General features: G+C 41.1%; 1 protein-coding gene across 3 annotated transcripts in view; it reads right to left on the minus strand.

The window, feature by feature from the left end:
• ARMC2 (armadillo repeat containing 2) overlaps window positions 1-17,276 on the minus strand; it is a 397,692-nt gene that overhangs the window by 160,429 nt on the left and 219,987 nt on the right. For all 3 annotated transcript variants that reach the window (XM_078646857.1, XM_078646858.1, XM_078646859.1), the window contains one exon: window positions 10,256-10,401. In XM_078646857.1, the coding sequence (XP_078502983.1) occupies window positions 10,256-10,401 (146 nt within the window). The remainder of the gene's footprint in view (window positions 1-10,255; window positions 10,402-17,276) is intronic.

Genomic DNA, 17,276 nt, shown 5'->3' on the forward strand with positions numbered 1-17,276 from the left:
GGAAGTTGGTTGTGGTGGTGGTTGTCTTGTCCATCAGGGAGACGATGATTTGGGGATCATCGGCATAGGAGATAGTGATGGCTTGGGATCTGATGATGTTGGCAAGCGGAGTCATGTAGGCGTTGAACAGGGTCGGGCTGAGGGAGGATCTCTGGGGGACTCCACAGATCAGGTTCTTGGTCTCCTATGTGAAGAGTGCTAGTCTGACTCTTTGGGTTCTTCCTGTGAGGAAGGAGCAGATTGAGATGAGTGTGGGTCCTTGGATTTCAATCTTGAGGATCCTTCTGATAAGTATGTTGTGGGAGGCTATATTGAATGTCATGGAGAGGTCAAGGAGGATGAGGACTGCTGTTTCTCCTCAGTTCAGGATGGTCGGAGGTCATCAGTTGTCGCTCGGAGTACTATTTCGGTGCTGTGTTTTTTTCTAAATCCTGATTGAGTGTTATCCAGTATGTGGTTTATTTGGAGGTGGCTTGCGAGTTGCTTATTGATGGTCTTCTCTATCACTTTGGCTGGGAAGGGGAGTAGTGAAATTGGCCAGAAGTTGCTCAGTTGGCTCAGCTCAGCCTACTGCTTTTTGAGGAGGGCTTGCACTCTCTTGGACTGCCATTCTCATCCCACATCACCAAGTCCCCACTTCTCGCAAACCCCATGCACCAAAAGCCCACCCAACATACTCTACTACCCCCACTCAATGCTTTCCCACACCTCAGTAACAGATCCCACACAATGATGCATGGCTCCTACAATACACAACATACCACCTTACCAATGGAAACCATGAATGCCACCCACGACAACCATCTCCCAATTAAAAAATAACTGAATGGCCCTCACATCACGCTACTTTTCTCTACAGATTCTAGACCAAATTTTTGATTATCCCACCTCAATACTTACCCATCTTGATGTCATTATATCCGACTTAAACTAAGGGGTGTCTACTGTATTCGACTCTTTGCTTCCTCAGCTGAAGGCACACTACCCCAGACACTCAATACTACAAAGCAGTCACCTTCCTCTCTGCAGGAGGCTCACCCGTAATCTCTTCCAAACTGATATTGTAATCTTAGTAGCAATCTACAATACCTCAAATGTATCATCTCCCCCTATTGCCACTACTCCAGACAACTCCAAGCAACACTGAATGCCAATATTTCCCTGACTCGGTCCAAACACCTGAGTCTCCCAAAGTAGGGACCAGCCAACAGAAACATACCCATTGCAACCAATACCCCAGACACGACTGACACCAAATAATTCACATTGGTTTTACGATGCATGCTCCATAATTGCAAATCAGAAATGAAACACAAGCTTGAAATTTTGGACACCAATGCATATTATTACCTAGACCTACAAATTCTCACATGGTTGAAGGACACATCTCATACCATATTCGACCTTCTTCATCCAAGTAACTACTCCATCACCATAAATGGGAGAGTAGAGTAGATTGAGTTGGGGGTGTCGTTACTGTCACCTTCAGAAATTCCCTACAATGCAAGGAGCTCTCCAATAGCCCTTTTTACACACTCCAATGGCTAACCCTGGAACTACAAGTGCAGCACAACTTCCCTTTCAGACTTAAGGCCTTATGGACACTGTTGCAGATACATGTCAGACCGACCTATGCTCTCAAGCTCCTTTTTCTGTATGGGAGTGTGTGCTGCAGTCCGTTGCCATAGACCCTCGAATGGGAAGCTCTGGGTCCCCTGTGTAAAAACTACAGATGCCCCAAATCACCCTTGAATAGTGACATAATGTTTAGTTATTTCAAAATTCATAAAAGGAGGCCGCCATTTGTGTATCCATGACTTCGGATACCCATAGCAATTTTCGCAAAACACTTCAGTATACGCCATGCACCAAGTTTTGATGAAATGGGAACTGCTAAAATAACAATGCGGCCCATTGTCTAAATAGGTACTGTACGTACAAAATTGAGTTTGACTTCGACCTGCCTGTATTAGATTTTACACCCCACAAGCAGATGTCAACAATAATGGCTCATGAAATGTCTCCAATTATGCGCAGCATGTTTAGGAAAGTAATTCACTACGCGTAGCAAATCGAGCGTCTAACATGGTGCTCTGTAAAACCACATGCCCCACAACACATAATAAATAAAATATGCCAACCTTTGACCTGTGGCCTTATATTAGCAGTGCTTAGTGTAATCCTTAGGATACGGTGTTAAGGTCAAACCGATGTGACAAGAAATTAAATCTAGAGACGGCAGCAGTCTGAGCGTTAAGCAGCGTGATGAGCAAAACTACATGCCCCATAATACACCAGTAACGAAAATACGCCAACTTCCGGCCGGTGATCCCATATCAGCATCGTGTAGCGTGATGGCTGACTCCTAAATCGTTATGATGGACCACCACTGTAATTGATCACCGCTTCGACAAAAAGTAAGTACATTTTCGAACTCTCTGGGCGTTCAGTAATTAGTGCGAAGAAGCGCTCAACGTTGTACGCGGTAGAGAAAAATAACGAGAGCTTTCCTCTTTTCCGTTTCTTTCCTTTTCTGGTCTGTGTCACCCAAGGCGCACAGACAAAAAGCGGTGTGCAAATCTTTCAAAATGCCCCTGAACACTTGTGCGAATACCCATCGATAAGTGCAAACCTTGATTCTCCCACGCAGTTTGGTTATTTAAATCAGATAACATTACAGAGTGTTGTAACTGGGAGCGCATTGTTTCTTTATGGCAGATCGAGGTAAAACTAATTGATGAAATACGAACGAAGTAGCTGGAAGCCACATAAGCTACATAAGTGACAGTGAGCCTTTGGCGTCCTCCAATTCGTTGGTTTAAAAAGTAAGTGTTTTATGCTAAAGTTTAAAGCAGCTTACTTAAAATTCCACAATATATAGTGTCCTGTAACATAACAGGACTTGTCCTTGACAGTTTTAGATCCCACCTAGAAGAGGTATTCCCCATATCCATCACTGTGAAGGGAATTCATGAACTTCAGGTACATGATTTTCCTATTGTCAAAAAAACAAAAAAGATGTAGAAGAGGAGTTGGGTCTAGGTTTTAGTTAGTTTATTTAATTTCATGTTTCAGGTTACACCGTGCCCCAGTGCCCTGATGATAATCCCGCAAGTCAACGCAGGGATTAGAAACGCGTCGGCCTTTTCAATATATCTGCCACATAGGGCATTTAATTAACTCTTTGCTCCAGAATTAGGGTGTATAATTGTTTATGCACCCGGTAGGGGTTAAGAAGAATTGCCCATGTGGCTCTAAGTAACTCCGTGATAATTACCTAGTGTCAGGTGAAAGGAGTTCTTGTGTTTATGAAAATGTGTTGCTGGTGTAATTCCTCTAGTATTAATTGGATGAATTCTGTATGTTGTTTTTGTATTATTTTTCCACTGTATAAAATTGTCACATTGCATTATTAATGTAATTTGCACTTGATCAAAAATTGTTTCTGGTGGATGTTAGTTGTATTGATTCTCAGACAAGAAATTAATATGTACTTTCTATATGTGTTTAAAAAAATGTATATTGTATACACTGAACATATGAACCTCATGGTCATTGTTTCTTTTCCTGCACAAAATAAATAGCGGTGAAATACATAAACCAGGTATTCTTTGTTTCATAAAACAGTATTGTTATTCGTTCATACGTGGTTTACTAAGGACGAAATCCCCTTTGAATGTTATAGCGGTCAGAAACCGGCCATAGCACAAGCTTCCATACAGAAAAGGGAGTTTGTGTTCATGAACAGGGGGCATAGAACTGGAGGCCCCTGGCTGAAGGGGGCTCTGCCAAGGGCCCCCGAAGTCGCTTTCTAACAGGGTTTCCATGTGGGAAAGCCCAGCATAGAAACCCTGCCGGAAACTGACCGTAATCCAGACGGCGTAAAATGCTGTCCATAGGGATTACGTGCCAGTTCCGACTGGCAGACAGGCTCCTTGAGCCCGTCTTAAAAGGCCTCCATTGTAATAAAGCTGTCAGTTTTGAAACTGCAATGGGGTTCAGAAAGCTTTCTGAGCCTCATCTTAACAAGGCCCTAAATGTTATCTATCAGCCACCAGGTGACAACTCAACCTTTACTGAGGAATACATTGATCTCACGAGTGCTAAAACAACACGAAATGACAAGGCGATTATTTTAATAAGATTTTAATCTTCATTGGGGCAACACATGATTCTGCAGTCAACCAGCTTTCCACCTTTCTCCCCAAAAATGATCTGATTCAGCCCAATCTTAAACCAAAGCACACCAAATGTTTTATATTTGACCGAAAATCTCCAAAGATGACCTCCTCTCAGTCAAAGAACCAATTCCAGTAGACTGGTCCCACCACTGACTTATTCCTATGTCATTGCTACTCTCTCACTCTATGACCAGAGGCCAATCAAAAAGAGCAATTTCCTGGTTTTGCGACAAAGAACATAGACATCACCATACTCAGCAAATCCACAATGAAGGTACTACCCCCATTAATCCCACCACAGATGCCAATGTCTCAACTGCCCACCGCCTCAACAGTCTATTTTGCTTTTTAGGAAGCCCGCTCCGAAGCAAAAAGAAAAGACCAACACCAACTGCTCCATGGTTTATTAAGGCCCTATACAAGGTAAGAAAAACCTTGAGATCTTTGTACCTTGAGACAGACGCCATCCACCACTAATTTGTCATGTCTCTACAATGAAGATTACTATTCCGAAGGCATTTCTTTAGTGAGAAATCTAATCAATTTAGATCCCTCCTTGACTAAGTGAAGAATAAAAAAAAAAGAACTCCTTGATCCCATCAAAACAGTCAACAGCTTTTCCTTGCCCAATTCCATCAAATTTGATGAGCCCTCCAAGAAAGCAGAAGAGAATGCACAATCTTTTGATTCCAAAGTGAAATCACTCCTATGCCAAGATTAAAGTCCTACCGCCACCACAGTTTGAAAACCCAAGAACACATGGAAAACCTTTGCTATAATCTGGAGAAGTTTTACTTAGAAGAATCATGAAAACCAAACTCTCGAATCACTTTGTGGACCATATTCCAAGTAACTTTACCAAAGACCTTGACACACACATGCTCACTTACTGGACGAAAATGGTTAATCTATCTCAGCCAAGGATAATTCCCCAACTACCTCAAGTCACCCCCCTTCTCAAATAACCCTACACAGATTCAAATGACTTCAACAACTTTCGCCTCATTTCCAACCTGCCTTTTCTTGTAAAAATCATTGAAACATGTGCTGCTGAGCAACTCACCCAACACATCAAAAGACGAAGCCTTCTGGACTAATCCAATCCGGCTTCGAACAAGGGTGCATCAATGAAACCGCAGTGCTTCGGGTAGTTGATGATGCTCTTCGAGTCCTAGACTCTGGCAGCTCCTGCCTCCTGCTTCTTCTCAACCTCCCATCAGTTCTTTCTACAGTAATACACTTTTTGACGTCTGAGCATTACGGTGCAGTACTAAAATGGTGCACATCCTTCCTCAAGGGTAGGTCGCTGAGGATCAAAATTGATGACTGTCTCCCTTCACTGAAGGCTGTCGATCAAGGAGTTCCATAGAGCTTTATCCTTCAACCTACCATTTTCTACCTCTATATCGAGTCTCTGGGAGTCACTCTATCATCAGTATGCAAATGAAACCCACCTCTACTTAAAGGTCTCATCCACTAATGACATCTCTTATCTTGCCACCACATTAAACTCTGTTCAAGACTGGATGACTTCTCACAACGTAAAACTGAACCCTTGTATTACCCACAAGGCCTTACACACATCTATGTCTCACTACCTAGCTAACAAATTGATGCGATTGGGAGGCACCAGACCATTGCACATCAATGAAGATATGTTGTTCGAGCCTTTGATCTTTAAAAAGGAAAGATTCATGGTACAATCTTTCTCGGGCAGCGTGATCAGAACATGAAACTCCCTACTCCTGAAATTACACACCACCATCTCACTGCCGACCTTGACAATGGAGCTGAAAGCACTTCTTATAGAAAGACATTTTGGCCAGTTGTCCTCTTAGCCAACCTCCCCTATGATAATGCACTCTTCCGGAGACTGAAATAACTGCACTACCCTTGCCCCACTTGACCTAATCTTGCTGCCAAAACCTATACCACCTAAAACTCCTAACAATTGTAAGTCAGTTTCTTTGCGATGATCAAAACGAGCAACTACCCATATGTATCCACTCACCACTTTGTGCCTTTTGTAATGATCATAACTAGCAACTGTTTGCAAATTGCATCTCTTGTAATAATATTGGTTTTAATGTAAAGAACTGTAACACCTTTGGGAACTGTCCACGCCATGTAAAATGCCTAAATATATAAATACATAAATGTAGTTTAAATATGCCACCAGGGAGATACAAAAAAATACTTCTATTGATCTATAATTGCATCATATTAATTTATCCAGCAGTTTATTAGACAAATGGCCAAATATGTTACATTTGCTGCCAGGATCCCCCACTAAAGGGAGGCAGGCAAACACAGAATGGAGAATGAGCTTTTAACCTTCTTGTGCTTATAAAAGTAGCACAATGCTGGCAGGAACTGCGGACTAACGTGACAAACATTTACAAGGTGAGTTTCCATCAATTTAGGATCCCCGCGAATCTACCATTAAACCAACTACATCAGGTCATACTTCTTTGTACCACAGTGAGCTGTGCAGGGGTGAAAGAAGTGTCCTTTTACAGGATTAAAAATGTATGTCCCCAACAAGAATTAAAACGGAGGTGTAAAGAACACAAAATATACGGGTGTTCACATGAGGGTAGAGGAATCCTTAACAGCTGAATCGTATCTTTAGCCAATGGCATAAACACTCCTGAATTAGATTCTTGTAAGGAGTACATAAGAAGTGTTGACCATGCATCTATTAGCGAGGATTCCCCAGTCTTTTTGCTTCTGACCTTCTGTTTTTTTTTAATAAATCTTTTTATTGAAACATACATCGGTACAAGTAGACAATACAGAGGACATAACCAAATTATATGTTGCAAAGCATACAGGGGAAGATGTTTACATCTTGACATAGGAGGAGAGTATCTGGTTCATCACAGACAGGTGGCATACAGATTTCGCCGCGATAGCTATTCCAAGAGCTCCAAATTCGGGTCCACTTTTTGGGGCATCCCCTGGCAACATACACCGTCTTTTCCCTAAACATGCACCAATCAAGATCCCTTTCCCAGGCCTCATAATTGTGCAATGTTTCTCTTGGCAATCATGAACCCCAGGGTGGCCCATTACGTCTGGTGAGTGTTCAGGTCTGTGGGTTCACATATGTTTAGGAGGCAGCCTCTCGCCTCCGGTAATAGACGGGTGTGTAGCACTGCAAACATTGACTCATGTACCTCTCGCCAGAAGGAACTGATGTGCTTACATTCCCATATGATGTGCAGGAACTTTACCAGGTGACCACATCCTCTCCTGCCCTCCCCACTGTAGGCTTTGCCTATGTGGATCAGACGTGGCCCGGTGATATACACACGATGAAGGATTTTCTGCTGTATCTGTCTAACGTGCGCCGGTATGGCGACCACTCTAGGGTAAGATACCGCCTCCTGCCAGACCTCGTCATCTATATCGATCTCATCCCCCATCCAACCCTCCCTTAATGCCTAGAGGGGATTGGTCATGTTTTTTATCAGTTTTTTGTATATTAAGGAAATCATCTTTTCCGGTAAAGGCCTATCCAAGATCCTGTCCTCCGAGGGCGAGGCTTCAGGAAGGGCCGTCCCCTTGGGTAAAAGTGATTGAAGTGAGTGTAGGATCTGAGCATATCGAAAATATTCAGTGTTGGTGACCTCCTGTTTTTGACTGTGTGCTGAACTTCGTTTTTGCTGGTTTTAGGACTCTGGGCACTTTTGCACTACTGACCAGTGCTAAAGTGCATATGCTTGGTGTCTAAAATGTAATGGCATTTGGTTTCTCCATGACTGGCATATCTGATTTACTGATAAGTCCCTAGTACAGTGCACTACATGTGCATAGGGCCTGTAAATCAAATGCTACTACTAGGCCTGATGCACTGATGGTGCCACCCACATGAGTAGCCCTTCAAACAAGACTCAAGCCTGCCACTGCAGAGCCTGTGGGTGCAGTTTTACACAGACATTTCGACCTAGCAAGTTCATCTACCTCCCAGGACCAGACCTTCCCTTTTATTACATGTAAAGCATCCCTAAGGTAGGTCCTAGGTAGCCCAATGGGAAGGGTTCAGTCTAGGTAGGGCATGTACTTTTGTGTTTTAGATGTCCTGGTAGTAAAAAAAACGCTAAATTATTTTTTCACTTTAGCAAGGCCTGTCTCTCCCATAGGGTAGCATTGGAGCTGCCTTTGCAACACTTTACAAGTGTAACTTCCAATTGGAAGCAAAACAGATAGAAAATTGGAGGTTGGTGCCTTGAGTTAGAGTGGTGGAAGTAGCAGACACTTGCACCTGCATAGGGCTGTGCCTGTCCCCGCACAAATAGTTGCATCCCCCCCCCTCCCCCACCCCATAGTGTATCTGGAGCCAGGTTCCAGGAAGGGTAGGGTCTTGAGCATTACAAAGACCTTTCTTTGAAGTCTCCCTACTTCAAAGGCTAAAATGGGTATAAGTACTGGACTTCCGACACCATATACTCAGAACACTTCTGGACTGAGGACATTCTGCCAAAAAGAAGAGCTGTTGTGCTGCCAAGAGGGACTGCTACTTTTCTGCTTGCTTTGCTGTGTTGGCCTGCTGCTTCTTGCCTGGGAGTGAGAGGACTGGACTTTACTCTCTAAATCCTGCATCTAAATGTTCTCCAAGGGCTTGTTTGGGTTTGCCTTCTCTTTCTGAATCCTCAGGGATATCAACGACTTCACCTGCATCTTGTTACCAGCAACTAGGCTCCCCTGCTGGGAGTCCTGGTCTGCCAAATCCAGTTCAGGGCCCTTGGAAGTGAGTGAGTGTTTGTGCTGCAACCCAAGAAATCAATGCATTCACTCCAAAGCATCATTTCGGAACTGGTGCATCTCTGCGAAACCGACGCATCGCCGCTGCCTGCACTGAAGTCGTGGTCCCTACTCTCTGAGTGCAGGATGCATCAACCTCGACTTAAAACACAGCCTGACTTTGCCGACACATCACGGCGGCCTGCATCGAAGCCCTGGTCCCCACTCGCAGACTCCAAAGCATCATTTCCAAACTGGTGCATCTCTGCAAAACCGACGCATCGCCGCTGCCTGCACAGAAGTCGTGTTCCATGCATCAACCTTGACTTACAATACAGCCTCGACTTTGCCACAGTGCCTCTGAAGAAACGCTGATGCATGAGTCTTGGACACTGCTTCACTGAAGTCTGTGATGCACAGTCCCAATTCCGATACATCCCCGGCACGGCGTGAATTCCTATAGACACATCGCCTCCAGCCCAGCAGTTTGATATTGACGCCTCAGAACCAATGCACGTGCTCTTGGGAATGACACATCAACGACGTCGCCCTACTTCGGAACGGACGCATCGCCTGCGAAAGCAATGCATCACCTCTGGGTTTCAAAGAATCATCCTCAAGCATCGACGCATCCAAGGTACTGTCAGCGGATCTGTGTGACTCCTGTATCAGGCCGGTATTCCATCACGGTCAGACCAAACTTTTGGATTAGTCCCAGTCAAGCACGACCAGATAGCCTCAGTTGGAGATATTGACTTCTAAGCACTGCATTTTGATTTAATCTTGAAATATTCATATCTTGAATTATGCATATTGAATTTTTGTCATTTTGGTCTTGTTTAACTCAGAAACATATTTGCTATTCTTCTAGTCTGGTGCGGTGTACCTTTGCGGTGTTTCCACTGTGCTACAGTGTGTGTGTGCACAACTACTTTACACATTGCCTCTTTAGTATAGTGAGCACGGATAAACTTCTAGTGTATACTGTACTTACCCTGACTAGAGAGGTGTCCCTACATGGGCGGGGTGCATACCTCAGCCAACTAGAGACCACATTTCTAATAAGAAAGAAGCATGCATTATCCACAAAGGGTCATACAAGTCAAAACACAGACTTTTTTTCAAGTCTCAAAATCATACCGTTAACTTAAATTTGATATTCTGTTTGACAAAACCTGCAGACATCAAATTTGTAGTCTGGTGAAGTGATGCAGGTCATCAATTAGCCTCATCAAAATACACAAAGGCCGTTTAATAGCAGTTTATCCATTTTGGTAACAAGATTTTTGTGAGGCATTGTTTTAGGCACTTAATTCAATGTTACCTACCTGAATATTCTTGCAATATTGGTACACACATCACTGTCACTCATGTGTTGCTCCAGAACTATACACAACTCGGATAGTACATTGCTGACCAAGAACTTATGCCTTGATTGAGGAAGATCTGCAAAGTTTCTCAAAGTTGCAGTGAGCTACAGGAGAAAATATTACAACAGTGCATGTTACAATATGGCATCCAGACTTTATTAAATTTTTCAAAGACATTCAATATATATTTATTAATAATAATAAAATCAACATCATTACAACTTACTTGAACTAATATTTTGAAGGATTAAAAACAATCACGAGAAAAAGATGAACCACCTGATTATGCACCTGTTCTGCGTGTCCTTCTAGTATTTTAACTCCTTGAACAACTTCCACTATTTTCCTCTGTTTCCTTGCGTGGAAACAATAAAATAATTGAAACTGTTATTTTCTTTTCTCAGGAGAATTGCGTAGTTTTTTTTCTACTCATGATAATGATATAGTCTTTGTACTATGCAAATCATAACTTTATTTTAACTAAGATTTTACTGAAATTCAGAGCTTTTTTTTAAGGAACATTAGCAGTTGGTGACATAGCTACCTCTGCGTCAAGCCTACGTTACACACTATATTCAGTCATGTGTGGCATTGTTGGACACCCAACAATCCATGTATCCAAACTCCACTGAGGCGAGTGGGGGATTTAGGGGGGACGTAAGACAATGAAGTGGTTGGCCACAGTAAGTAGACTGTCAGTTATTCACTTACTCATTTCGTAGGTCCTGATGTCCCTCCCCTCCCTTAACATTGGTAATCAATGGCATAGCAAACTCTGTACATCTGCATATATGGTGTATAACATGTTATTTTTCATGCCTACCAAGAACGCAAAGGGTTACATTTGTTCAGCACTGTAAATTTACATTGAATAAGCGTAGAGACTAGGAGGAGAGTTGGTTCCCTTTATAAAGTAATTGCGTAGTTTGTAATCTGTGAAGCAGGAAACAGTGTGTTTCCCATGTCAATCTCGCTGTACTGTTTTAATTACATGAATTTGACCGTAGCTTGGTAGGAAAAGATGTGTGCACAGTTGATGTGAATAGCATCCATTATTGAGCCACATTTATTTCACTGCAATGACATACATACGTATCTAGACATTAAAAAATAAAAAAGCCTTTTTAATGCCCTTTAATGTAACCATATTATAGAGTCGCTAATGCAAACTCCGTACTATACATATAAAAAAAGATTATGCCAATGTAGATGCTACCTATTAAACGTTTGCCATACGCTCAATCATTGTCTCCTCACACAGTGAACACGGACATGGCTCTGTCCCAATCTGCGACCTTTTGGTTGAGAGTAAAAGTTTGATATTGCAAAATGTCTTGAAGTTCGTAAGAAAGATTGTGAGTGTGGTCAGTGCAAAACATTCCCAAAGTAAGAGCACTTGTTTGGGAACAGAGATGCTCCATCCTCAAACTAGTGCGCCTTTCAATGCCTCAGCCGCCCAACTGTGAGACCTGTGCCACCTAAATTCCTCCCTAACTCTCATCTGCACATAACGAGCCAAGATTTCACAAGAATATTGGGTGACTTGACTAGGGTTTGGATAGGAAGTTGTCAAGGAAGAAAGGAGGAGCTATAGTTGCTTTTGTTACCAGGACAAGGTGACTTAGTTTGAGCCCGTGTGGCAGTGGATACTCCAACCCTTCCTATTAATATTAGGATACTGGGCAGAATCTAACTTATTGATCGCTTTATCACATTCCAAAATATATTTCACTAAAAAAAATGTGTGCTCATTGGTACAAGGTCTTGACATTGCTGTCTGTGAACCCATGGACTGGCTAGCAGATATTGTCACAGTCCCGCCCAAAGATGGTCTGAACTTCTGAAATGCCCAATCCTTTTTGAAACATCAAGATTATGAAGAGCATTTTCACCAATTAGTGTGGTCTAGGCTGAACAATGGGAAATCATTTTGCGAGGTTAGGTGAAAATAATATACCCTTTAGATCAAAATAAGTTAGTGTGTGGACTACTTCATGTTCAAGATAATGAAGGGTAAAATTCAACAATGTTTACGGTCTATGTAAAAAGGCTTAAAGCTGCCATTAGAAAATCTTATTTTTTACCAACAATAACTAATTGCTTGTATTCAGTATTTCATGCAATACTACTGCCATTTCTAGGAGCTGTACATAAAAGATGTTACTAGTACTCATAATTATACTCGATTTGACAAACTTAGAATGATGGTGAGCTGAGTACTAATTACCAGGAATTAAACTGATGCCCACAGGATCACCACAGATGTCAGTCGAGGCATTAACTCACTGTGATTACTCACTGTAATTTTGTAAGTGTATGGAACTTGGTTGGATTGTTGCAGTTGGAGTTTCTCACTGGTAGGTAATACTCACAAAAGTAAATATATTTTTGTAATTTGCTTTTTAAGTTTCATATACTGTAACACATATAAAATATGCAAATATGAGAAAACCCAGAGTGCAAATAAAAACATAACAGTAAAACATTTCAATCCATCCAACCTCTCCAGGACAACCATTAAAATAACCAGTTGAGGGTTGCGGCATGTCAAGACAGCGTGCTCCGTGTCAAATCTTATGTCCCAAAAAATGTTTTTTTTCACAGGTATCCTTCTCATTCTCAATCGGTAAACGTAGTTACCTAGAGGTCTCTTCCCCACCAATTTGGACAAGTTCAAAACTCATGGTGTGATCAGGCGTGACAACACAATAATTGCACTTTTTCATTTAGTCCACTAGAGTGAGGGTGCCACAGTGATACCTACTCTTCACAGCTAGATTTCAGTAAGGCAGTTGTGCCATAGCAAGAGCTGCCCACAGTCTTTGCTGCCATTAAAAACAGCTGGTGCTCCACTTACCACATTGCAGCAATTACCAATTTTGCTGTGTGCTACAGCTAGAACCATTTTATCACACTCAGCTGTCCCAATTCACAAATGGACATTACACATACAGATTTACTAAAGTGGAAATGTACTCTGGCACCTAGGTATAAATTGACATTTTTTTGCTATTCACTATTTCCAAGTGCTGATTTACACTTAAGTTTATACTTACATCAGTCACCCTGAAAACAGGGAAGAAGTAATACTGTTTAATGTTTTAAAAAATATATATGCACATTCTTTTTAGAGTCAAATAAAATTGTAAGTTAATTTAAAACATCACTATTTACCTAAAACAATAGATAACGTGTTATCAAACAATAACTCAGCAAATTGAATGTTTATTAAACATTAAAAAAATTAAACTATATTCATTTTATTTATAAGTATTATTTTTCAAACAAAGTTTTTAAAAAAAGCCCACCCTCAATGGCATGTTAATATTTACGTAATATTTAGTAAATCTATTTAAAGGTTGTATTTACCTAATTAAATCGATTTTTTAAATTATGAAATATTTAATATGTGTATATTTAAATTAAAAGTATAAATAATTTAATGCAGTTTACCTTGTTTCCTACCGAGTGCTAATTTAAGTTCATGTCTCCATTACTTTCCTTTGGAGTGGGTTGCAGTAGATCTGAGTGGCCATGTGTGGTGCTAGACTTACTCCAAGGTTGGGATGGAGCACATTTATGACTGTTTTGTAGCCTTTTGGGCTGTAGTAACTTTAGAGGTGCAGTTTGTGAATAAAAATTATCGTACTCTTTAGTGGGTGGGTGTCAAAATAAACATGTCCATCTCTAAACCTCTCCCTACACCCCTGCTATTTTACAGTACGTAGTCTCCATTTTCCAGCCGTTCTCCCATGTCCCACGAACAGTTATTACTAATTAGTAAATTTACATGTGTGAATATCTCCCCATAGAAAATTTAAGAGAGTTGGAGGTGGGGGATTACCAGCAGTAGGTTTGTGAACTGACGTGAGCAGTACTATGGGTCCAATGTTTCATAAATATTTCCAGTCAAATTACTGAAAGTTCACTCTCCTCAACCATTCTGGGTCCTCCGAGGAATCATACACATCAACACATAACAATAACTTTACTTCCCCAGACTACTGTAAGTCACGGTTTTAATCGTCATATGTAATTACATCAAAACCTATTAAAACACTTTTTGAAGGTATCATGATACAGCCAAACCTATTGTGTATTTACTTCTTACTCATGGAAGCAATTCATCCCAAAAAGTTTGTGTAGATAATTACATACTTAGTGAGAGCATATACTGAAAACACATTTCAGATAAAAATAAATACCCTGTGTAAGAAATTAGGGTATTGGTTGAGGGGTTTGGAAGCGCCACTCAGTCAACAACCACAATCCTGTTCTGGGTGAACCTCAAAAGTCACTAAATAAACCTGTTCTTAACCCTCTGGTGGCTTGGCACAAAGCAATCCGGCTTAACTTCGAGGCATTGTGTAAAGTATTTATGCTCTGCCATGTAGCATTGATTACTTTCTATGAGTAAAATCGGTCCACCAAGATTTTAGGACCATTCATTAAGGATATGTAAACAAACACACTACTGACACATATCACAAAGGACAACACCACAGTTTACTTGAAAGAAAATGAAAGATGCATATATTAGAAAGTCATATCTTCTGGGCTAATACATCTTAAAAAGAATATAGTACAGACTGCGAACACTGCTTGTGACATATATAAATGTGCCTCAGAAATAACACAAGTGTTAACGCAATGAACAATGAAAAACGTTCAGCAAAATACAATGAACATACATAAAGGAATTAGTTACTGCGTCCCTATACAATATGTGATTTACATCCTCTCATGAACAGGTCTGTTTGGGCTTGGTACGCTTAATAATAGTACGTCAACGTTTCGATACATAGTCTGCAGTATCCTGCATGGCTCCCCCTTTGTCTGCTGGCTTAATGATAAAATCAGCATTTATTTTGAGGGATTCTACGCTGAGCCCTTCATCAGTTGTGACATTATGTTTGATATATTTCTTTTTCCAAAACATTTGCATAAGGTCCCTCGGGATCACTCGTTCAAATGCTAGTATTCTGTTAGAAACTAGATGTGCAAAGTAGACTGTTTGTAAAGGCGTAGCAGAGAACATCTTTTCGAGTATGGGGTTAGGGTTTTTGTAACAATAGTGTGTGTTGCATGCATACCTTTTTAAAGAAATAATGCAATTCTTTCTTTGTATTGAAACAATTCATGGGTGCAGTAGGTACAAAGCTTAAACCTTTGGAGAACTGACTGCTCCGAGCGAGAGAGATGGTGTTTGGATAGATTGATAATAGGATCGCTCAAGCCTTCTGTCTGCTCACTCAAACCATTAGCTGACTTTGGTTTGATCTAGAGTTCTCAGACACTAGTAGTAGTGGTCTTAACATTGGTATGTCTGTCGTCTGGTTTGAATCTCCCCATGTGTGACTTGAGGGTAGAATATCACTGATTTCCTTCCTCTCCCTCTGTCCCTGGTCCAGCCTTGTTCTGACCTCTGTAGTGTGACCAACCCAGTTCTACTCCGCCTCCCCTGTGCGTAGGCCATCTTCCGTCCCCTAAAAAAGGTCCCAAAAGTGGTTCCGGATAGTTATGGCCCTGATTGTATTGCCGTCCAGACCTACTGCTACTGGGTGTTTGTGGTCACTGACTGGCCCACTGGAGAACGATGATTCTGAAAATGTCTGCCCCTATTGATATATTGGCCTTGACTATCCTGTTGGTAATAGTCTTCGGTGAAGTAGGGATATGTCAATTTCTTGTTGTAGGGTCTTATATCTCGGCTATCTTGTCCAGCTTCCTTGTCTGGGTAACTGTATTGAATTCAACAATGTTTTTTTCCAATCTCTCTAGAGCTTCCTTAGCATTATTGAGGCCCTGTCTTCTTGAGGTCATTTATCTCTTCTGCCAATTTTGTAATGTATTCCAAGGCCGCCTCTACTCCTAGCACCATTCAGTGCCAGGAACAATTGTTCACCACAAAACTGATATTCTCTCGCAATTTGGGAATGTCTATAAAGATAGCAGGCTCATGCTTGACCTGAAGACTAATTGGGATAATGTTTGCCTCTCCAGCAATCGACCTTTTCATTTACCACGTTTAATGTATGGGCCAGAGTATCTCAGCTCCACTTTGCGCATTTGTTTAAGCGCCTGTTATATATATATCTTACTACGCATATGGTAGACAATTAGAGGAGATAACACATGGATTCCTTCTTTTTTGAGAAACTCAAACAGCAGGTGAGACTACTTTGCAATGCTCACTTTGCACGATAATGTTTAGTTCATCTTTCACACACTGACACTAAGTATATAATTTTCTTACCATGCAGACTGTACCCAGTCCTAATGCAGACCCCTTGGTGATGTTGCCTAACCACACTCGTTCTCTGGGGGTCAAAACGTAGATGTGCTATTATTAAGTGTACTAAGCCCTAACAGACATGCTCATGAGCGGATGCAAATCACATGTCTCTTTAGGGTTTCCTATTGTATGGGGGCACAATAACGAATTCCAATATGTATGTTCATTGTATTTTGTTGAATGTTTTTCTTTGTTCATTGTGTTAGCACTTGTGTAATTTCTGAGGCACATTTATATATGTCACAAGCAGTGTTCACAGTCTGTACTATATTCTTTTTTAATGTATTAGCCCAGAAGATATATTACTTTCTAATATATCTATCTTTCATTTTCTTCCAAGTAAACTGTGGTGTTGTCATTTGTAATATGTGTCAGTAGTGTGTTTGTTTACACTTGGTGGACAGATTTTACTCATAGAAAGTAATCACATGCTACATGGCAGAACCTTTGACTTTATACTGTTGTAATTCCCCAGGTTATGCATGCTACTGGGCTACCCTATTATTATTAATAATAAAGTATTCATGCGGCACACAAACAGTAATAAAGTGAAAACACAACACAAGACGAATCCCAAACCAATTTACAAACATTGAACAAACTTTAATAAATAAAATGACGCCAAAATACAAAAATCCAATCAGTAGTACCAGAAATATTGATTTTCAAGGTTTCAAGTGAAAA

The sequence above is a fragment of the Lissotriton helveticus genome, chromosome 6 (genome assembly GCF_964261635.1).
Source record: "Lissotriton helveticus chromosome 6, aLisHel1.1, whole genome shotgun sequence".
Taxonomy (NCBI): domain Eukaryota; kingdom Metazoa; phylum Chordata; class Amphibia; order Caudata; family Salamandridae; genus Lissotriton; species Lissotriton helveticus.